This window comes from Esox lucius, chromosome 19 (genome assembly GCF_011004845.1).
Source record: "Esox lucius isolate fEsoLuc1 chromosome 19, fEsoLuc1.pri, whole genome shotgun sequence".
NCBI lineage: Eukaryota > Metazoa > Chordata > Actinopteri > Esociformes > Esocidae > Esox > Esox lucius.
The window spans coordinates 42,606,832-42,630,984 of NC_047587.1; the positions used below are offsets into that span (position 1 = coordinate 42,606,832).

The window sequence follows — 24,153 nt, forward strand, 5'->3', positions numbered from 1 at the left end:
CAGATCACATATTAACATAAGCAGACCTTGTCTATCCCAACCTTAATGAAATCCCTTGCTGAATATGGGGAAATATCAGGATATCTAATAAATTAAACTAAATGGGAATCTAGGATGGTAACGGGAGAATTTCCGGTAGAGTTAGAGGAAAAAACCAAGGTTTTCCGGTAGAGTCGGGTGGCCCAAACAAGGTTTTAAGTTCCTCGACATTATGACTACACAATCATCCCCATAACTATTTAAAGCCTACTATGGGAAACTAATTAACTAAATAGACTTAATTATTTGGGAAGTCCTTCATCTGAATCTTATGCCCAGAGTGGAAATTATAAGAATGAATCTACTGCCACAACTACTCTTTCGATTCCAATCCCTAAAACCAGAGAGACCCTGTCATAAAGTCAAACTACTAGATTAAATTATAGCAAACTTTTTACATGGCAAAAAAGAGAGCAAGTACAAGATATAACCTGTTACTATGCCCAAAGGAAGGGGGTGGACTAAACCTACACAACCTGAGGAAATATTGTATGTTATTTCTTCTTTTTGAAGTTCAAAACAAAATTGCAGGTCACTATTGAATGTCAGAAATAGGACAGAAAGCATGTGCGAATTATAAGGAAACTTTTATTGCCGTGATCTGCAGCTGAATAAAAATACCTGAATATGGCCCCTAAAATCATTGCCCTCCACTAGATAAAAGGCCAAAATGTAATTTGTATATTAGCTATAAATGAATGTGGGGTAAATGCGCACCATTGTAGCACTGGAAATTATCTACAACTAGACTACCTTGAAGTCAGTATGTACACATTTGTTAATGTTTGTCACTTTTACGTCATCCTTTTTAAAGGGCCTATGATAAGAGCAATTAGTCCTCTTGAGGGAAGGCAAAATCCAAAACCAAAAGCTGGAGTGGCCTTAATGATAAACCTGTGTATGTAGAAATAATTGGCTACTCTTGTCCTATTTAAAGAATTCCACACAATTCAACAAATTCTTAAGAAACCTAAGACTTGGCTAGTTAGTAGGTAAATTGCCATGGAAACGCCAAACGATACCAAGGTAAGAGCAAATGGCATGATTAGCTAGGCCTCTAAGCATAATCAAACTTTGTGTCCCAGTCTTGGTGGACTGGATTTCTCAGTGGGTATTTTTCCACCCCGTTCTCTTCATTGTCAGGCTGGAGTCTTCCAAGGGGCTTTCGTGCCAAACGGGTTACAGCTGGAGAAAAAAACAAAAACAGAACAACAGCTTCATGACTCAACACCATGCAGAGTGTGTGTCATATTAGCACTATGCAGTCCACATATAACCCCACCCCCCTTTCTTTGGCACAGTGCTCTCTGTCTCTCTCAATACCCCTTAAATTATTTGTCTGTTAATCTGTATCTCCTTCACGTCCACCTGTTTTTTTTAAATTATATTTTTATTAAATTGTTTTTTTTTTCAATTTATGCCTAGGAAGGTGGCTAATGAGTTTTTTGCTGAAAGAGCAGAATGCGGTATATGTGTGTACAGAGTCAGTGGCTCTGACCACCCTATGTCGCCTCCTTTACATTTCTAATTCAAGGAATCTCTAGTGACCTGACATTCTTGATAAATATCACCAACTTGTTTCTGTTTGTTTGTGTCTCGCTCGCTAGCTCGTCTCCTCATTCAAGCACGCTGGCAGACAGGCTTCCACTGTGACCTTTGCACTCAATATCCTCCTCTCTCTCCTTTGTCTTTCTCCCTCTCTCTCTCTCTCTCCACTCACTCTATTGAACATGCCCCTCTCTCCCTCCTGTAACATGTCAGTCACAATCCTCTTCTTTGTGGTAGTTACATTGCAGTCCAGCAAGTGTTGTTAATTTGGCACTGTACTTCAGCATGTTGGATTTGTAATAGAACTGCAACTAAGAGGTGAAAGTGCAGACTGCTTTCAATTTGAGGGTATTTACATCCATGAACCATGTAGGAATCACAGGCCTATTTTATACATAGTCCCCCCATTTCAGGGGACCAAATAAAACTCATGCATTCTCCTTCACATTCCTCCTGGTCAGTTTGGTTGAAGTGATACTTCAAGGTGTTTCCAACCACACCATTCCTTTACCTCTCCACAGTCAGATTAACCCACTGATTTTGTATAAAGGCCAGAAGTAACCCTTCAGTCAGTATCAGTCGATACACTGGGTACTGACCCTGTACTCATGGGGTGGAAAGGAAATCTCACTCAGGCGCCATTGGGTCCAGTTAAATGTACTCCGACTGGGTATTGGACGGATAAACCAACCAACAGCCCACTATAAGCGCACGCGTGGCAAAGTGCATCAAACTGCAGTTGCCTGAGAGGCACACAGTTCGCCAAGCTTTCTTTCTCAAAACCCTTTTTCTGTCACGTTCACGAAGTGAACGCGGTGGTGCGGCCGGCCAACGTTGTCTGCTCCTTTTGCCACACTGTCATTGACTGCTATTCTCTTTCTCACACGTCTTTCACTTACTTCTGCCCTTTTCTCCTGTCACTGTCTCGCCCCCCCATTGCTCTTTCTGCCTTCTCTCCCCACTGTATCACTCTGTCACCTTGTCATTGCAGGAGAGCCCATACAGTGACTGTGCTGTTCATACTCACCTGTGTGTTGGTCTACGTCACGCTATTGGAGGAGACCCCCCAGGATACGACGTACAACACTAAAAGGTCAGCCATTTTGTCAAACCCACACGCACAGAGATATTCGCTTTTGTACGTTCATGCAGCACAGCCTCACGTATCTTCCTAGCTGGTGGGTAATTCAACTTCAACAGCCGGTCACTTTCAGCCCAGTTGGCATGCCATACAGCAAGGACATAGACTGTCATGTTCCTATTTGATTCAATTCTTGAGTAGTATAAAATAGTAATTAAATATACACTACTCAATAAAAATGAAGGGAACACGAAATCATCACAGTATAACACTTCCAGGATATCAGTCTGTCCAGTTAGGAAGCATAAGCGATTGTGAATCAATGTCACCTGTTTTAGTACCAATGAAAAAGTGACACCAGGTGCACTGGAGAGGCAACAGCAAGACAACCCCCAAAAAGGGAATGGTTGTGTGGGTGGTGGCCACAGACAATTGCTCTCTTCTTATCCTTTCTGTCTGAATCTTATCTAGTTTTGCGTTTTGCTAGTGTCCTTGTCATTACTGGTAGCATGAGGCAGTACCTGCAGCCCATTCAGGTTGCACAGGTAGTCCTGCTCCTCCAGGATGGCACATCCATACTTGCCATCGCAAGAAGGTTTGCTGTGTCTCCCAGTAAAGTCTCGAGCACCAGAAGACGGGCCATAACACGAGGAGAGCTGGACAGGGCAGTAGAAGGGCATCAACCCAGCAGCAGGACCGGTATCTGCTCCTTTGTGCGAAGATGAACAGTAGGAACCTTATAAAATGACCTCCAGCTGGCAACTTGTGTGCATGTTTCTGACCAGAATGTCAGAAACAGACTCCAAGAGGGTGGCATGAGGGCCCGGCGTCCTCTAGTGGGACCTGTGCTCACAGCCCAGCACCGCGCAGCTGGATTGGCATTCGCCAGAGAACATCAGATCTGGCGCCCCATTCTCTTCACAGATGAGAGCAGGTTCACACTTAGCACATGACAGACGTGGAATTGTCAGGAGACGCCGTGGTGAACATTATGCTGCCTGCAACATCATCGGGAGGTGACACAACATGTGATCTAAGTTTTCCCTTAATTGTTTTGAGCAGTTTATATCACACAATAAAAGGTGTTATGTTTTCCAGTAGTACTCTTAATGTTATGATCAAGATGTTAGCGCGTCATACTTAAGTGTTATCTGTTGATTGTGAATAAATCCACGAGTGCCAGGCACAGATTATGTAGAACAAAAGTCAGCCTTTGGCTAGTGGTTGCTTTGGATAGCTGAGGACAGTTCCCTGCCTCATAAGAATTCCAAAATTCATTCAGAGAACGATTTGGCTCCTTGGCACGTGTTTAAGCCACTTCTGTGCTTTTTAGCGAGGACAGAATAATTTGGCACCATTGGGGAGGAAATGCACGCACGCATTACATAGGAAGGTGTTTCTGGGAATAGCTGTATGGGAGTGGTGGGTTGGGGGTTGTCTGCATGACATTCATTAAAGGATTTGGTGTTGTCAGCCAGGCCCAGCTCACCTGGAGATACGTAGAGTATTAGGCCCCCACCCCCACATGGTCACAGCAGATGGTACTGCCTTACTGCCTGCCTGGCTGTACTCCTTCACCTGACAGTACTAATCCTCTAGGGTGGAAGGGGATTGCACCTCTCCATGTCTGTCATCTGCCCTAATCTATAAGGATGGAAGTAGTGAAAACAAATGTGCCCAAGCCGTCTGCCGTGTTGCTTTTGTCGACCCAGGTCTCTCAGACTGGTGTCTTTTGAAGGAAAGGCTTTGTGTCCATTCTTATTACGTTGCCACCCTTGGGTCTCTGAATGGTGCAGCATTGATGCAGTCATTGCCTCGCAGTTAGCTGCGTCACTGGGAGACAATGGTTTCGAATCCTGCAAGGGGATTGGGGTGAATGTCAAGTATTGCATTTTGAATGGTATGTCATTTTCTCACACCCTGATGAATGCTCTTCGGCCAAAATAATTTAATCTATGTTCTTAAATCAATCCTGAACAATCACTTTTTTCACATGAATTTCACCTTCATTTCAGTCCACTTTTCAAATGGCATTTTCTTATGGTTGTACATGTATTTGTTACAAATGTTTTAGGCATGAAAGGTTATTCGACCAAGTCAACTTATTTGACTATTAAAATCTGTCAACATATGTTGCGGCCTACTGTGTGAGGAAGGTCTCAGGCGCATTACTGAAACATCTGAACGTCTGAACATGCTGGCACAAATGAGACTCCACAGTGCAAAAAGTTTTAAAAGACAATGCATATTTGAAAACCATGCATGTTTTGGGTTATTTTGACCAGTTGTTATTTTCTACAAATAAATACACTAAATGACAATATGTTTATTTGGAATTTGGGTGTTATGTTGTCAGTAGTTTATAGAATAAAACAAAAATGTTCATTTTATTCAAACACACCTATAAATAGTAAAACTAGAGAAACTGATAATTTTGCAGTGGTCTCTTCATTTTTTCATTATACATCAAATAACAGTTTTACATGTCAAATACAGTTATTGACCCATCAGGATTTAAATATTCCTGCTGCATTCGTACCTGTTATACTATACACTGGCATACACTGGCATAGCGTGGTGACTCCGGGCCGGGGTGCAAACTGTCCTTACAGAATGGCAGTGAACATTTATAATGTACCAATTAACTATGTATTGTACCATAGTGGTCATTACAGCATAGGCTTGTGCCAGTCTGAAAAATGGGTTTCCTACTTATTTGTTTTTCATCACAGTATAGTATAGAGTAATATTAATACAATATGCAACAATTTCTGATATGTTACCGTCTTGCATTTCATAAAAGAAAATGTGTCAACTAACATATTCATTAGACCCTAATCTATGGATTTTACATGACTGGTAATACCGACTGGTAATACCACAAAAAAATAAATAAATATATACCAAAATATAAATAAAATTTCTGAAATTGAAAATAATTCATTTTAGTTCATGAAACATTAGACCAAGACTACATTTTATTTATATTTTGATTAATTGTAAAAACACCACATAGACATGTTTTGAGAAAAAATTATTCTTATTCAAATTTTTCAAGAATTTAATGCATAGTTATTATAATTATTGAAATAATTGACAGCTGCAGACCTTATTTAATACTGGGTCGATATTTTTGCTGGGTGTTATTGACCAGGCAACTTTTCTTGTATCCTTTTGAATACCCCTTACATTTCCCCCTTATATTTTCTCTTGCATTCTCTCCACTCGATAAAAGCCCAACCCCCAAATCAATATATCCACCACCCTTTTATTTCCATCTCTCTTCAAATGATTTACCATCCTCCCATTCATCTAATCTAGTGGAAAAAATTACATAAAAACACATCAGAAAACAACCTCTAGTCAGCCACATGTATTTGTTTTAGAGTATCTATAAAGGACACTGATGTGAAGTGTGCATTTGTTTTGTTCCAGAGGGATTGTGGCCAGCATTCTAGTGTTTCTCTGCTTTGGAGTGACACAAGCCAAGGACGGCCCATTCACCAGGCCACACCCAGGTAACACACAGTTCGACCACCCCATAAACATTTCCTGCTCCAGTACTTGAGATTAACACAAACCTGCCAGTCTTCAGAAGTTGTGGATGCCTTTTGCTATGTAGGCTTCAGTATATTGCTGAGACATGATTTCTGACATGCTCAGCAAAACGATATACCATCCAAAGAAAAGACGCTGTCCATGTTAAACATTAGAGGATTCCTTCCCCAGTCTCATTCATCTCGTGAGACAAACAGAGGGAAGTGAAGCATTCGGGAACCTGAAAAGCAGCGTGTCCATCAGAATTCCTTCCACGATGTGACCCTACAGTGAATCGCCTCTTTCGAAGGTTGTGCTCCCGCAGCACCGCTATGCTAGGGATGATACACAGCGTACATACATTTTGTCAACTGCCGAGACAAGTAATTGCATTAAGTCCAGCTCTGTAATGGGGTATTGATTTTCTCACATCCTCTTCCTTTGGAAATGGCTTTCCTGGAGGGAGGAACAATGTCGGTCTTTGCCTTATGATCAATATAGATGTTTGGACGCATAGCAGTGGAGTAGGCTGTGAATAGTCTTATGTCTTAGGAAAGGCATACAGATTCTATACTCTGTATTGATCGCTGAGCCGTGGTCCAGTGGTAACACTCATAGGTAGATGCGCGTATGCAACCGGAGATCAGGGTTCAATACCTGCCCATACCCTTCATCTCTGCCCCCCTCTGATTTCTTCTGTCAGTAAAAGCCTTACAGTAAAAAAATTATAATATGAATGTCCACTTCATAAAAATTTGTTCAGAGATGTTTAGTTTTACAAACACATTGTGTGCTTGTAACATTCTGGTCCCATAAAGCATCATTAAAGACTGCAAACAAAAAAATAACATTAAACTGAAGCCAAGTTGTTCAGGCACCTAACATAACCCGACCGGTATAGTGTCAATAGGCACTTACAGTATATCAGTACTAATTTCCTATCAAGGATGCCAAAGTATTTGGTTTAATGTTCAGCTATGTGCTTTGTGGGAAAAGTGGCATCAATGTTTCACTATGTCCTGGCAAGGGATGGGATTATAGACGATTTTTAGATCGTAAATGGGGATAATCCTCACGAGTGACTTGAAAAAGTTGTGCCAATTGCTGAATTTTCCCTGACTGCTTGTTTTATTTTACAAGTGGAGCACACATTTCATCTCACGTTGTACTACGCCACTAAACATCCTCTGCAATATATGGTCAAGGAAATCAAATGGCTCTGCTAGCATAAATAGAAGAATATTGTCAATTACAATAAAAATTATTCTTAAATGTCGTTATTGAGATGGGATTGTATTGTAATGATATAAAAATGAACTAGTTATGAATATGAAAAGGATATACATTATTATTCATCTCTATTTCTAAAAATAATTTTGTTTATATTGTAGGCTAATTGTTAACGCTTTCATACTGAAAATGACAAGAGAAGAGAAATAGAATATCGTTTTCGTGGATCTGCACAATGATGCGCATAACATAACGAGGAGCTGTTATAATGAATTATGAAGTTATTATAAAGAATCGACACATCAAATAGGCCTATCCTTAGCTAATAAGGCACAAAAAATGCACAAAGAAGTACATGCACCCACAGGTCAGTACCGGTAAGATATTTTATCTATTTTCACCCCTGATTCTCTGATAAATGACTTGAAAAATCTCTTGCCAGTCACTGAAGTGTTCCTGACTACTACTTTTATTTAACTGGTGAAGCACATATCTCAATATTTTTTTTGTGACAACTGTATTGTCACAGAGTACTGTATTGTCACAGAGTACAAGTACAGTACAACGAAATGCAGTTAGCATCTAACAAGGTGTGCGAAGAGAAGAGGGCAGAACATTTACTTGTATTAAATATAATGTATATTACAGATGTGACATACAGATGTGCAATGTGTAGATGTGCAATGAAGGCAAATGCAGTACAAATGCCACTAAACATCCTCTGCAATGTTTGGCAATGAAGCTGGCAACCATTTACATTTAGAGATTTACACGTTATTATAGTATTATTTAATTATTAAAAAGCTTCTTTGATATTATTTTATTGTAATGGCTTTTTAAATGCACAAGAAAAATATTTATGTATTGGAAGAATATGCGAGCCGTTTTGAGCTAGAAACCAGAGTTGATATTGGGATTGTTATTAATCGGGATAAAATCGTAAATCAGAATATTTTTGGCCAGGATAATTGTGGCATGACATTCTCATATTGTCCCACCCCTAGTCCTGGGTTGACTTATGCTCTATTTGCCATTCACTTGTTTAGCGTTGCTATGAGCCCAATACCTAAGCTGTGGAGCCTCTACTTCATTTTCTGTCAATACACTTTTCTTATTGGGAACAATCACCTGAAGGAAAACACATTTGAATATGTTGTGTCACTTGCATAAGTGTTCTCAAATATACATACAGTATTTCGCCTTGAATGTCAACTGAATTAGTGACCTACTAACACATTGCCATTCAGAAGAAGCCTTTAGTCACATTGCCATTCTGCCAGCCTTTAGTCATTTTAATTATGAATAGTCTGCTTAAATTCTGGCCAACAGGCGTACTGATGTTAGATAAGGTGGATTGCACACTTGGTTAGTAAAGGTATCCTTATATATAAAAAAATGCAATGGCTGAAGGCTTTGTCAGTAGTCTGTAATTAGTCATGGAATCTCTTTTAATTAAATAATCAACTCGTTCTCATAAAATAAAATTAAAAATGCCTTGGCCAACTATATTTTTTTAATATATTTTGTCCTGCATTTTCTGATTCATCGGACAGGAAAGGGATATACAGTACCTCTGGGCCACCTTAGGCCACGTCAATACTGTTTGACAAAAACACATTTCATTTCAAAACACAGCAGATGCAAAGTTTGGTGAAAGACTGATGGGACGCCGTGTCCTCATAATTTGGCCTACTTTGGTACTGCTGAGCCCAGGACAGTTTGACCGAAACTGGGGCATTCAGTTCACATCAGACCTCTAATGGAAAATCAGGGGTGGAGAGAGACAGGCTGGGAGAGATAGACAGGGTAGGAATTTGGACCGGTATTGCAACACCCATTAGTGGGTCCTCTGTTGCCTCTCCTTTGGTTTCGCAAAATCTCTGGTGTGGCAGAGCAACACGTCAGCCGACAACCACGTCCTCGGACCTGTTGAGCCCGCAGAGCCAGTTAGGTATTTTCATTTCAACAACACATCATATTTATTATATTTTTTTACTTTTCAGGACGTAATTAACGACTGTTTGGAACAGTGGGAACTGGAAATCAGCTTTTTACAACTTGTCCCTTTTAGCTATAAACATGAAGTGGGATAAAGATAACATTTCGGCCCTGTGTAACGATTTTGGTGGATGTTGGCTTTGGGCCTATCTGCAATGTTCCTAAATGCCCTTATTTTGAGTGTCTCCCTGTTGTTTTACATTTTCAGCAAGCCTGTTTGAGCCACATTACACCACCCACTTAACTCAAACATTGCCTACTTTCATGTTTAGTTCATGTAGCATACATATTTATTCAGACTTAAGAGTAGGTGATTCAGATTTTCAGTGCATACATATTTTTTGCTGTTAATATTATTTTGGAGGTGGGGTTTTTATTTGGAAGGAGAGGCTAAGAAGACCGTGAGGCAGGACAACTTATGATGTACTTATTTCAGTATGCTCTAGCCAAATTGTGGACATGTATTTCAACCTCAAATGTTCATGTCCGCTGTGCATTGCGGCTAGGTGTCAGGGCCTTAATAACAAACTGGATATCACAAAATTAGGGATGAACAAGTTGACATTTAAAGAGAAAAAAGTAGGAATGTGATAAAATATTTAAGATGTTTATGTCAATTTATTGATTTATAGTCAGACACTTTCCAGAGTAATATTGTTCACCTTACAAATATGGGTACCTGTAAAAATGACTTCATTCCAGAAATCAGTACTGTTTACCAAAATAAATGAAAGGTTCTACTTGTTTTAAACCCAAAATTCCATAAAAATTTGTTTTATGGAAAATATAAATTTTGGATTCCAAATCTACGATCATCTCACCAATTTTTGGTAATTGACTCTTACAATTGCATTGCATCATCTTCCGCTTATCCGGGGCCGGGTCGCGGGGGCAGCAGTCTAAGCAGGGATGCCCAGACTTCCCTCTCCCCAGACACTTCCTCCAGCTCTTCCGGGGGGACACCGAGGCGTTCCCAGGCCAGCCGGGAGACATAGTCCCTCCAGCGTGTCCTAGGTCTTCCCCGGGGTCTCTTCCCGGTGGGACGGGACCGGAACACCTTCCCAGGAAGGCGTTCCGGAGGCATCCGAAACAGATGCCCAAGCCACCTCAGCTGACCCCTCTCAATGTGGAGGAGCAGCGGCTCTACTCTGAGCTCCTCCCGGGTGACCGAGCTTCTCACCCTATCTCTAAGGGATCGCCCAGCCACCCTGCGGAGAAAGCTCATTTCGGCCGCCTGTATCCGGGATCTTGTCCTTTCGGTCATGACCCAAAGCTCATGACCATAGGTGAGAGTAGGAACGTAGATTGACCGGTAAATCGAGAGCTTCGCCTTGCGGCTCAGCTCTTTCTTCACCACGACAGACCGATACATCGACCGCATTACTGCAGAAGCTGCACCGATCCGTCTGTCAATCTCCCGTTCCATCCTTCCCTCACTCGTGAACAGGACCCCTAGATACTTAAACTCCTCCACTTGAGGCAGGCACTCTCCACCAACCTGAAGCGGGCAAGCCACCCTTTTCCGACTGAGGACCATGGCCTCGGATTTGGAGGTACTGATTTTCATCCCCACCGCTTCACACTCGGCTGCAAACCGTCCAAGTGCATGCTGAAGGTCCTGGCTTGAAGGGGCCAACACGACAACATCATCCACAAAGAGCAGAGACGAAATCGTGTGGTCCCCAAACCTGACACCCTCCGGCCCCTGGCTGCGCCTAGAAATTCTGTCCATAAAAATTACGAACAGAACCGGTGACAAAGGGCAGCCCTGCCGGAGTCCAACATGCACAGGGAACAAGTCTGACTTACTGCCGGCAATGCGGACCAAGCTCCTGCTTCGGTCGTACAGGGACCTGACAGCCCTTAGCAAAGGACCCAGGACCCCATATTCCCGAAGCACTCTCCACAGGATGCCGCGAGGGACACAGTCGAATGCCTTCTCCAAATCCACAAAACACATGTGGACTGGTTGGGCAAACTCCCATGAACCCTCCATCACCCTGTAGAGGGTATAGAGCTGGTCCAGTGTTCCACGGCCTGGACGAAAACCACACTGTTCCTCCTGAATCCGAGGTTCTACTATCGGCCGTATTCTCCTCTCCAGAACCCTGGCATAGACTTTCCCGGGGAGGCTGAGAAGTGTGATCCCCCTATAGTTGGAACACACCCTCCGGTCCCCCTTCTTATAAAGAGGGACCACCACCCCGGTCTGCCATCCCAGAGGCACTGTCCCCGACTGCCCCGCGATGTTGCACAGGCGTGTCAGCCAAGACAGCCCCACAACATCCAGAGACTTAAGGTACTCAGGGCGGATCTCATCCACCCCCGGTGCCTTGCCACCGAGGAGTTTCTTAACCACCTCGGTGACTTCAGCCCGGGTGATGGACGAGTCCACCTCTGAGCCTTCATCCTCTGCTTCCTCAATGGAAGACGTGACGGCGGGATTGAGGAGATCCTCGAAGTACTCCTTCCACCGCCCGACGACATCCCCAGTTGAGGTCAACAGCTGCCCACCTCTACTGTAAACAGCGTTGGTAGGGCACTGTTTCCCTCTCCTGAGGCGGCGGATGGTTTGCCAGAATCTCTTCGAGGCCAGCCGATAGTCCTTCTCCATGGCCTCACCGAACTCCTCCCAGGCCCGAGTTTTTGCCTCCACAACCACCCGGGATGCAGTCCGCTTGGCCTGTCGGTACCCGTCAGCTGCCTCTGGAGTCCCACAAGCCAACCAGGCCTGATAGGACTCCTTCTTCAGCTTGACAGCATCCCTTACTTCCGGTGTCCACCACCGGGTTCGGGGATTGCCGCCTCGACAGGCACCGGAGACCTTACGGCCACAGCTCCGAGCGGCCGCTTCAACAATGGCGGTGGAGAACATGGTCCACTCGGACTCAATATCTCCAACCTCCCTCGGGATCCAGTCAAAGCTCTGCCGGAGGTGGGAGTTAAAGATCTCTCTGACAGGAGACTCGGCCAGACGTTCCCAGCAGACCCTTACAGTACGCTTGGGCCTGCCGAGTCTGTCCAGCTTCCTCCCCCGCCATCGGATCCAACTCACAACCAGGTGGTGATCAGTTGACAGCTCCGCCCCTCTCTTCACCCGAGTGTCCAAGACATATGGCCGCAGGTCAGATGAAACGACAACAAAGTCGATCATTGACCTGCGGCCTAGGGTGTCCTGGTGCCACGTGCACTGATGGACATCCTTATGCTTGAACATGGTGTTCGTTATGGACAAACTGTGACTAGCACTCCCAATCACGCCCCTCCAGGTATCACTGTCGTTGCCCACGTGGGCGTTGAAGTCCCCCAGTAGAACGATAGAGTCCCCAGTCGGAGCACTTTCCAGCACCCCTCCCAGAGACTCCAAGAAGGTCGGGTACTCTGCACTGCCGTTCGGCCCGTAGGCACAAACAACAGTGAGAGACCTATCCCCGACCCGTAGGCGCAGGGAAACGACCCTCTCGTTCACCGGGGTAAACTCCAACACATGGCGGCAGAGCTGGGGAGCTATAAGCAAACCCACACCAGCCCGCCGCCTCTCACCATGGGCAACTCCAGAGTGGTGAAGAGTCCATCCTCTCTCAAGGAGTGTGGTTCCAGAGCCCAAGCCGTGCGTAGAGGTGATCCCGACTACCTCTAGTCGGAACCTCTCAACCTCACGCACCATCTCAGGCTCCTTCCCCGCCAGCGAGGTGACATTCCACGTCCCTAGAGCTAGTTTCCGTGTCCGGGGATCGGGTTGTCTAGGCCCCTGCCTTCGACTGCCGCCCGATCCTCTCTGCACCGGCCCCTTATGGTCCCTCCTGTGGGTGGTGAGCCCACTCTTACAATTACTTGTTTAAATTAATTTCAGATAGATTGAAAAGTTTAGTAATGCCAGGCTTCTCTTATTAGACTCGGGCCTGGATATAACACTAGCTGCAAATATGTTGAAGCGGTTATGAAACAAAGGAACTTGTGTGTGCCTGTTAGTGAAAATCCTAAATTTAATGGCGGCTTTCCCAACCACATCACATGCTTATCAGAACCTTTCAGATTCTCAGAAACATATTCAATACTACTATCCAGATTCTACAACACAATCTTAGATTTTTAAATGTGCAGCCATGGTCCCATTGACATTACTCCTGGCTTCATACCATATGCGTCTCCCTGGAGACCAGGGTACAGTACCCATCTCTAGCTTTCACCACAGTGTATCCACGTTTCCTGTCTCCCTCTGATTCCTACTATCAATAAAAGCCTTGCAAAACGACTTCAGACCAGAATAGTTTAGTTTAAATAGTCTCTGGTCTGTTGCAAATGTTCAACATGCAAGCAATGTCTTGCCTTCCAGCCTGACATGGAAAAGCAGCAGTTCCATGGAAGAGTCAACTTCCTTCAGTCAGGAAGTGCAGCATAATGTTAATGCACTTTCAGCGCCAGGTTCCTTTGGGATGTGAAATAACAGTGACTGGGCACCACAACCAGGGCATGTTTCCTAGTAAGGGAGAGGATAGCAGAGGCTTTCCTGCAAGCCTTTTTTGGGAAGTGTTTCTGTTTTGATCATGCAACTCAGGTGGGGGGAAAACAGACTAATTGCATGCTGTGCAGTAATATGTAACCGCGTGGCCCTCATCAGCAAGTCCATTTTCCAGTTCTTTAGTATTTTCTGCTGTGATAATAAGGAGAGCTGTATGTAGGACAATTCCAGGAGTGCTTAGCAGATGCTTAAATGATCTTCCGTTTTTCCTCTTTCTTCAGCATATTGGCGCTTCTGGCTATGTGTCTCTGTTGTCTACGAGCTCTTCCTCATCTTTGTTCTGTTCCAGGTGAGTTGGTTGCAACAACACACACACACACACACACACACACACACAGACACACTCCTTATCAAAGGATTGGGCTTTTGCAGCTGCAAGGAGGGCTGTTGTTGGACTGGAGAGTTACTCCAGTCAGCTTTAATATAGAGACCCAACCTGGTCTCTTTAATAAAGCGTTACAATCAAATGCAATCTATGACATGGTCAGGTGCAGAGTGGATCTGTAAGGATCTAAATGGATGAGAAGGAAACAAGTTAAGTTAACTTATCTTGTATAGAGATGTTAGGTAGTTTCTTAAAGGTGTTTGGTTTCATTCCCTTCAAGTTGTATGTTGAAAACAACGTAAATATTCACAAGTTAGCTAGTTCATTGAAGATGTTTTATTTCACGGTCTTCCATTTTCACTTTGAACATAACTTCTTTAGTTACGAAAGTAAAACAGGCTAAGTAACCTCTAATCAGGTTACTGATCTTTTGATTGTAATATTTGAATAACATGAAATGTAACATCTTTTAGAAACTAATTTAATGTGCTATGCACATTAAGAAGATCATTATTGTCTGAAATATGCATTCATTTTAAGTCACCAGTTTTACTTTCGTGACTAGAGAAGTTATGTTCAAAGTGAAAATGGAAGACAATGAAATAGAACGTATCCTTGAGAAACGACTCTAGTTCACTACTCAACATGCAGATATGTTCAAAGTAAAAGTAATTCAATGTTAAGTTTCATTTGGTGTTACTCGTTAGACGGTGCATGACGGGAGACAGTTTATGAAGTCCATCGACCCCAAACTGGGGGTGCCCCTGCCTGAGAGGGACTATGGTGGCAACTGCCTCATCTATGACCCAGGGAACACCACTGACCCCTGGCATAACATATGGGTAAGAGACAAGCTCAACTTTAGCGTTTGTACACAATATGAATTGTGATCCTGAAGGCCCTGCAACACTAAATACATTTCTCTGTTCAATTCAAATAGGGTTAATTTGTATGATGAACATTTTTGCACATCAGAAGTGAAATGAACAAATGTCATGCTCCAAATCAATGATGACTTTGATAAATGCCACCATGACAGGAGGCTCCATATTTTGCAGCCAATGGTTAGGTTTCCAACCAACTGACTAACAGGCCGTTCTATAAATCTGCACCATAGTTGCTTCCACCAATAAATAGAAAAACCTTGTTCCTAGTTTTTCCTGTATTTACATAGCATCGTTTTCATACTCAACACTCTCATTACTAGCATTGATAAAGGGATACTAATTTGCACATCCTGAATATGCACACAGTTGTACATGTGTACACACCTTAGATATGTAAATATGTACAGTTTGTAAATTTCAATTAACCTCACGTTAGTTTGTCTATATATGTCTAGTCTGTGAGTTTTTGTAATCTGAGTGAATTTTGCTGCTGCAACATCGTAATTTCCCCTCAGGGATCAATAAAGTTCTATCTATCTATTTACATTGCATTTCCACAATCATCTTGTCACAAAATCAGTCACGTTAAATGACGTGTTCTTTCGTTTTTTGGACTTGTAAAACTGTATGCAGTATAATGTTTTCTGACTTTGATGACAGTGGGGGATGAGGGACTGTGTCAATGGGGACCTCTGGGAGCCTATTTGTGTGCCACAGGCTGCTGTATTAGCAACAGACCAGCCGGGCCACTGCATGCAGTATTTTGATTGGACTTTTGGTAAATTCATTATTTTAGAGTGGACCACATACTTCAGCGCTATATAGAGCAATTGGTTCAATAACTGATGGGAAATACCTTATCCTTAATGTTTCCTTAAATCACATAGCCGGCTTATATTGCTTTGTCTCACAATTTGTTGACAGCCATGTAAAAGCTGTGGATATTTAGACCTAAATAAGAGTGTTTTTGTGTTCTAATGGCACAGTGTACATACTGTATTTGTGGCACCGTCCTCCTTTCAAGTGGCTGTTCAGATGAGCTCTACTCCGCTGGACGGTGTGGACGGGTGGTAGTTGTACAGGAGCTGCCACTATCTCATTGTGCTATAGCGACTGTGTTAGGTTAGGCATCTGCAAGCTCACTCGTGGTTGTTGGCTAATGTCCTGTTGACCACACCATGGTAGAGGCTATAATAGTGAATTGGACATGTTAAAATTGTGAAGAGATAAAAATATAATAAAAATATGCCACGACTCCTACTGGTCTCTTTGAAGCCCTTCCCTGGTGGATTGCAATTCCAGAATGCTGAGTTTCAGTGGGTCTATTCATTTCTTAACCATAAACTGTTTATTAATCAATGCTATTTCCACAGAGCATTTCAGTGTGGTTGCAGTCAAAGAAAGTTCTCAGTCCTCTGACATCTTTGTAAAAGGGTGATCTCAAATGTCACTGTTGATTGTAGGCCGCTGTTGATTATAAGTTGCTATTGATTGTAGGTCCACCGTTAATGCAATGCAATGCAATGTAGCTAATGTGAATTTTGTCATCTATGGAATGCCCACTCTGCTGGGGGTTTCTAAACACAGAAGATCAATAAGCAGGCAATTAGAAAGATTTATAACTGCCCTCGCCCGGACCTAGACAAGGGAAGAATTGGCAGTTTGTCTTCCTGGTCTCTAGCTGTCATTGTAATTTCTTACAGTAAGCATTGGCCTACTTATGCTTTATATATCATTCAGGTAAAATCCATGTTGACAAAATAACCCAATGAGGAAGGCCCATCTTGCAGAAGGCGATTGGCTGTAACGGGATTGCTGAAACAGAATTGGGTGGAAAGTAGCGACACGTTTGTGTCATCACACTGGCACTGAACTGTCCGTGTAAACAACTCTTGGAGGGCCTCATTAGCTTATACAACATGTTTATAGGGGACAACATTTGTATTTTTTTCTGGAAAAAATCATGCCTAGTGCAGCTTTAATACTTTGTTTCTTTGTAGGACAAGATGGATGGCTTTGTCCCAGCTCACTTTCTCGGTTGGTATATTAAGGTGGGTCGATGTACTCTATTTACAGCCTGTATTATATACTTAAATGTATATGTCGATTTTTTTTCATTATAAAATAAAATGTCCAGAATGTATCTGTTTGTAGTAGAATGTCAGTGTTCATTATGGGTGCATGGACTTGGGTGCATACTTTCTATTGGGCATCCGAAGCCAGATTTTGGTTTTTACAGCTGGTCAACCAGACAGAAAAGTAACATTAGCGTGAGTAGGAAGTTGGGGGTGGGGAGGTTGATTAGAATGGAAATTATTGTTGCTGCCGTTCACCCAGCTTCCTCTGCAGAAAGTCTGCACATTTCTCTTTTAATTAACAAAGGCTAAAAGGTAGGGCTAGCGATGTGGTGTCTAACTGCTTACACAACTCTGCAACAACTAAATTCTTAGTTCACACTTTCTGTCTGTCAGACACTGGTGATCAGAGACTGGTGGATGTGCATGATCATCAGCGTGATGTTTGAGTTCCTGGAGTACAGCCTGGAGCACCAGCTCCCCAACTTCTCTGAGTGCTGGTGGGACCACGTACGTACTTCATATTTTCATTAGACACACACAGTTCAACTTCAATTTCAAAAGAATAGTTTTATCCACTTGTGATATTGCTGTGGATTTTTAATTGATTACATTCTTTATCCTGGATATGAAATCCGTTTTGATATGAAGACACCTCTGTAACAACAGATATTTTTTAATAGTCTTGTTGCCCTATCATTAGATCTTTGATGTTGTGTTTTTATGTCCAATATTGATGTTTATTGTTGTGTCACTGTCAGTAGAAGTTATATTATGTTTCCCTGTCAGGAGATTTTGCAGTGTTCCTGATTTCTAATCTCTGTCAGTAAATGTTCTAATGTTATGTCTCTGTCAGAAGACCAAGTGGTTGCATTTTTTTTATGGCTTTTTAGTTTAAAAAAAATTTGGGTTCCACCAGTGCAGCCTTGAAAAAAGTTTATTTATTCCAACTTTCCAGATTTTATGAAAGAGTAATGTGAATTCTTCTTGTCCTGAAAACTCTCAGTGGCCTTATTACCGGTGTGCAGTTTGTGAACAGTTATTTTTTAGAAATGCTCTGAAGTTTGTGAACTATGTGCTAATCACCCTCACAGCTTCAATCTGAGCTTAAATGCATTAAGAAATACCCTTTTTTGAATGCTTAGTACTAATGTACCTCATTTAAACCACACGTATATGTATAAGTCTGAAACATGTCAGCAATGGCCCCCTATTCTGACTGAGAGGCTTGTATGTAGAATCATGACTTGAGTTTTCAGTTTATTGTAAGCAAGCAGTGGGTCATAGGGTACTCTGGGAATTACTGACTCAAATGAAGGAAGTCAGTCTAAAAATGAGTACTTTTCACAAACCACTTAAGCTTTTGAATCCATAAAGAGTTGAACTTCCCATCACTAGTCATTATTGCCCATGATTAAATCTACCATGCAAAGCACAAGGTATTTACTAAAATGTAAGACCATAATAGCTAAATCAACCCAAGAAAAATCTAATGTGAAAGAAATTGAATGTTCTCTACAAGGTCTTTGCGGTAAATGAGAATGTGTTCTTGGCATATCTAACAAAAAACATTGAGACTAATATCCCAATGCTAGTAGCCTAATCATAGATGTAAGGGACAACTGTCTAAACATGCATTCTAGTGAAATTACTGAATTTATCTTTTATGTAGACATTTTATATAGATAAACTAATATGCCGGGGGGGGGGGGGGGGGGGGACCAAATCTTGCTGGTGCCACCAATTGTAATATTGAGTGCCACCAGTGGAAATTGTTATTTTGGAGCCCTGTAATGGAATGTCTTTGTCAGTAGATGTTAAATGTTATTACTTTGTCAATAGATGTAATGTCATGTCGCTTATCAGCAGATGTTGCAGTGTTTCATCTGTCACTAGTTGTTGAATTTTAACATTTTCTGTCAGTTGTTGTAATTTTGTCTCTGTCGCCCCGATTAATTGTTACATATCTGCCAGTAAATGTGAAATGTCTGTCAGTAGCCAGCAAATGTGCAGAAAGCTTGAGTAATATCTGAATGCCAGGTTTCTCTTTGAATGCTAAATAGCCTATCTGTGTCTTCTAGTGGATAATGGATGTGCTTGTGTGCAATGGCCTTGGGATCTACGCTGGGATGAAGACCTTAGGCTGGCTGTCTATGAAGCCCTACCAGTGGCAGGGCCTGTGGAACATTCCCACATACAAGTACGATACCTACCTTCTGGCCCTTTGCTTTATGTTTGTACACAAAGTAGTTCCAGATGTGTTGTTTACCTAGCTGACATGATCCTGTCCAAGTGTGTTGTAATAGTCGTAGGTTCTAAAGGTTTCCCATTGCTCACCAGGGACTAGCTAACTGTTTGTCAAACAGGGGGAAGATCAAGCGCATAGCTTTCCAGTTCACGCCCTACAGTTGGGTGAAGTTTGAATGGAAGCCAGCATCCAACCTACGCAGGTGGCTGGCTGTCCTGGGTATCATCTTCATGGTGAGACTCAACCTTGCTTTTCTTACTAATCTCTCTCTGTTGGCTCTCTCAAACTCTCTTTCTTCTGACAAATGCTTATTCTTTCTAACCTTTTGTTCAAAAATCTTATTTTAATTCTCTCTTTCCATTTAATTTCAAAAGGCTATATTGGCATGGGGAAACATTTGATTACATTACCAAAGCAAGTGGAAAATAAGAAGGAAATTATAAAATAGTAGACAGATATGGGGGGGAAAAGGATAATGAAAGGATAATGTTTTAAATATGAAATGACCTGGGTAAAATGTTGATTGTAGATGTTAGAGAGGGTAATGATGATATTTCATATTTATGTTTTTGATTTCTACCAGTTCCTGCTGGCGGAGCTGAACACCTTCTACCTAAAATTTGTGCTGTGGATGCCCCCAGAGCACTACCTCGTGCTGCTACGCCTTGTCTTCTTCGTCAACGTGGGTGGTGTGGCCATGAGGGAGATCTACGACTTCATGGATGACCCGTGAGTGTTGTTGACACAAGTTTTCACACACGCAATGATGTTACGTGTAACAGCGCATTAATTTCTACCACTCTTCTCCCCTCAAACCTTCTCCTGTTCAGCAAGTTCTATAGGAAGCTGGGGCAGCAGGCGTGGATGGTGGCGGCCATCACCGTGACAGAGTTCCTCATCGTGATGAAATACGACCCAGAGACCATCATGCTGCCCATCCCCTTCTTCGTCACCCAGTGCTGGATCCTGGGAATCCTTCTCATCCTCTGCTGGACACTGTGGCGATTCTTCATCCGGTAAGTTCGCCAGTTATCTCTGATACTTTGGTTGAATGCTTCGCATTAATTCCTGTTGATTCAAGGAACCCATTGTCTGCATACATTTCTTAAATGTGTATTTTAGTTGTTGATTATTTTCTTTTCATGCATTTCAGCCTCATATTCTGTAGTGGTTGTTTTACGTTAATTTTGCTAATTGTTTTTGTTGTGCTTCTTACAAATTCACCCACCTCCCCACCCTTTGGTGAATGTCTGGCTATATCAGCCCTGCACGTTAAAGCTTCTTGTCTGTTGTTTTATCCACCTTTCCCCTCTGGCGCTCATCAGCAATGTTCATAACCAGTAAGGTAGGTTTCAGGGCGTGAGGCTGGGCCTTCGTCCTTGTTTCTGCGATCAGTCTTGGTGCAATCATAATTGTCATCCTTTTATCCACCTCCTCGCCACTTATAGATCCGAAATGGATCCATAATGGATCTGTGTTTTCTTCCACAGCATGGATCCACTATGCATGTTGTATTGCTCGTTATGCCATGTACCATAATCTTCACCTTTTGATTTATGACCTTACACTTGAGGCTCTTTCTTGGGTGTTCTCATTCTGGGGTGGCTTCTCAAGTAAGAAATGGTGTTAGATCTGGTGGTCCCGTGTGCACACTTCAAAGTGTCTTGTGGAATATTTAGAAAGCTACGATTATGATTTGTTCTTAAGCCACCAGCACGATTTATGAAGGGTGACAAAGCATGGGCTTCTGGTTTGAGATGCTGTGTGAATGTCTGTTTCCTGGAACATGCTGTGTCCCTCTTCAAAATATAAACATGAACATCATAAGGGTGTGTTAGATTAGCAGTAGGCTATATCAAAACCTTGCTCAAACTGGTATATTTGTTCCAGAGACAGCACCTTAGACTCTTATAGCACACCAGGCTACAGACACGAGTGGGAGGTTAAGTGCTTACACTACTTTTCTAGTTACTCTCTATAAGCTGTACTCTTACTTAAGTCATTTGAAGGAAGGAACTTTTTACTGTTACATTTGACCAAATTACTTCAGTTACATTCATTATTTTTACCCTAATAATGAATGTTGAGTATCCTGACTTGTATACAGTGGGGAGAACAAGTATTTCATATACTGCCGATTTTGCAGGTTTTCGCACTTACAACGCATGTAGAAGTTTGTAATTTTTATCATAGGTACACTTCAACTGTGAGTGACAGCATCTAAAGCTCACAGTTGAAATCCAGAAAATCACAGTGTAGGATTTTTAAGTAATTAATTTGCATTGTATTGCATGACATAAGTATTTGATACATCAGAAAAGCAGAACTTATATAGAAACCTTTGTTTACAGAGATCATATGTTTCCTGTAGTTCTTGACCAGGTTTGCACACACTGCAGCAGGGATTTTGGCCCACTCCTCCATACAGACCTTCTCCAGATCCTTCAGGTTCGCTGGGCAATACGGACTTTCAGCTCCCTCCAAAGATTTTCTATTGGGTTCAGGTCTGGAGACTGGCTAGGCCACTCCAGGACCTTGAGATGCTTCTTACGGAGTCACTCCTTAGTTGCCCTGGCTGTGTGTTTCGGGTCCTTGTCATGCTGGAAGACCCAGCCACGACCCATCTTCAATGCTCTTACTGAGGGAAGGAGGTTGTTGGCCAAGATCTCGCGATACATGGCCCCATCCATCCTCCCCTCAATACGGTGCAGTCATCCTGTCCCCTTTGCAGAAAAGCATCCCCAAAGAATGATGTTTCCACCTCCATGCTTCACGGTTGGGATGGTGTTCTTGGGGTTGCACTCATCCTTCTTCTTCCTCCAAACACGGCGAGTGGAGTTTAGACCAAAAAGCTCTATTTTTGTCTCATCAGACCACATGACCTTCTCCCATTCCTCCTCTGGATCATCCAGATGGTCATTGGCAAACTTTAGACAGGCCTGGACATGCGCTGGCTTGAGCAGGGCGACCTTGCGTGCGCTGCAGGATTTTAATCCATGAAGTGTGTTACTAATGGTTTTCTTTGGTCCCAGCTCTCTTCAGATCACAGACCAGGCCGTATAGTTCTGAGCTGATCCCTCACCTTCCTCATGATCATTGATGCCCCACGAGGTGAAATCTTGCATGGAGTCCCAGACTGAGGGAGATTGACCATCATCTTGAACATCTTCCATTTTCTAATAATTGCGCCAACAGTTGTTGCCTTCTCACCAAGCTACTTGCCTATTGTCCTGTAGACCATCCCAGCCTTGTGCAGGTCTACAATTTTATCCCTGAAGTCCTTACACAGCTCTCTGGTACTTGGCCATTGTGGAGAGCTTGGAGTCTGTTTGATTGAATGTGTGGACAGGTGTCTTTTATACAGGTAACGAGTTCAAGCAGGTGCAGTTAATACAGGTAATGAGTGGAGAACAGGAGGGCTTCTCAAAGAAAAAGTAACAGGTCTGTGAGAGCCAGAATTCTTACTGGTTGGTAGGTGATCAAATACTTATGCCATGCAATAAAATGCTAATAAATTTTTTCTAAATCATACAATGTGATTTTCTGGATTTTTGTTATAGATTCCGTCTCTCACAGTTGAAGTGTACCTATGATAAATTACAGACCTCTACATGCTTTGTAAGTAGGAAAACCTGCAAAATCAGCAGTGTATCAAATACTTGTTCTCCCCACTGTATGTAATTTCTGCTCTACCAGTGCATTGAGTACTGCAGTTAACATAGCACTGAACAGAGCTGCTAACAAGTTTGACAAGGCACTATGGACTAGAGGTGGGAATCACAGAGTAACTCAAGATAAGATATGTTACGATACCTTGCCCGCGATAACGATGGTATCACCACACGGCGATTCTGCGATACTTGATACATTGCAAGACAATAATCTATAATACATCACAGTATCTGTATAACTGAAGAATAAAATAATATAAAGGCAAAAAGCAGGTATTACGTTTTTATTCACTGCAATGTAGTGTCAGTTTCACAAAATTTGAAATCTGATAGGAAACAATTTATAAAATGTGCATTGATTCTTAGCTTATTGACTCTAACACACACACACACACTGACTGACACTTGTCCATGTCCATTTGTGCCATCATTCGAATGTAAAATAGCCCAAAAATTTTTATTTTGTGAATGATATTGCGTAAAATAGGAATTTGTGATGTTTACTTAAATTGCTATACTGAATTAATATACCATACCATACCATACCATCTTCTTCCGCTTATCCGGGGCCGGGTCGCGGGGGCAGCAGTCTAAGCAGGGATGCCCAGACTTCCCTCTCCCCAGACACTTCCTCTAGCTCTTCCGGGGGGACACCGAGGCGTTCCCAGGCCAGCCGGGAGACATAGTCCCTCCAGCGAGTCCTAGGTCTTCCCCGGGGTCTCCTCCCGGTGGGACGGGACCGGAACACCTTCCCAGGAAGGCGTTCCGGAGGCATCCGAAAAAGATGCCCAAGCCACCTCAGCTGACCCCTCTCGATGTGGAGGAGCAGCGGCTCTACTCTGAGCTCCTCCCGGGTGACCGAGCTTCTCACCCTATCTCTAAGGGATCGCCCGGCCACCCTGCGGAGAAAGCTCATTTCGGCCGCCTGTATCCGGGATCTTGTCCTTTCGGTCATGACCCAAAGCTCATGACCATAGGTGAGAGTAGGAACG

The 24,153-nt window shown here is 42.8% G+C and overlaps 1 protein-coding gene across 3 annotated transcripts in view; it reads left to right on the forward strand.

Moving 5' to 3' along the window:
- The window catches only part of ptdss2 (phosphatidylserine synthase 2), a 54,108-nt gene that overhangs the window by 16,831 nt on the left and 13,124 nt on the right, over positions 1 to 24,153 (forward strand). For all 3 annotated transcript variants that reach the window (XM_010898166.5, XM_010898165.5, XM_010898164.5), the window contains 10 exons: positions 2,579 to 2,680; positions 6,104 to 6,186; positions 14,177 to 14,244; positions 14,988 to 15,122; positions 17,168 to 17,218; positions 17,639 to 17,752; positions 19,324 to 19,442; positions 19,609 to 19,723; positions 20,074 to 20,219; positions 20,321 to 20,506. In XM_010898166.5, coding sequence (XP_010896468.1) covers positions 2,579 to 2,680; positions 6,104 to 6,186; positions 14,177 to 14,244; positions 14,988 to 15,122; positions 17,168 to 17,218; positions 17,639 to 17,752; positions 19,324 to 19,442; positions 19,609 to 19,723; positions 20,074 to 20,219; positions 20,321 to 20,506 — 1,119 coding nt within the window. The remainder of the gene's footprint in view (positions 1 to 2,578; positions 2,681 to 6,103; positions 6,187 to 14,176; positions 14,245 to 14,987; positions 15,123 to 17,167; positions 17,219 to 17,638; positions 17,753 to 19,323; positions 19,443 to 19,608; positions 19,724 to 20,073; positions 20,220 to 20,320; positions 20,507 to 24,153) is intronic.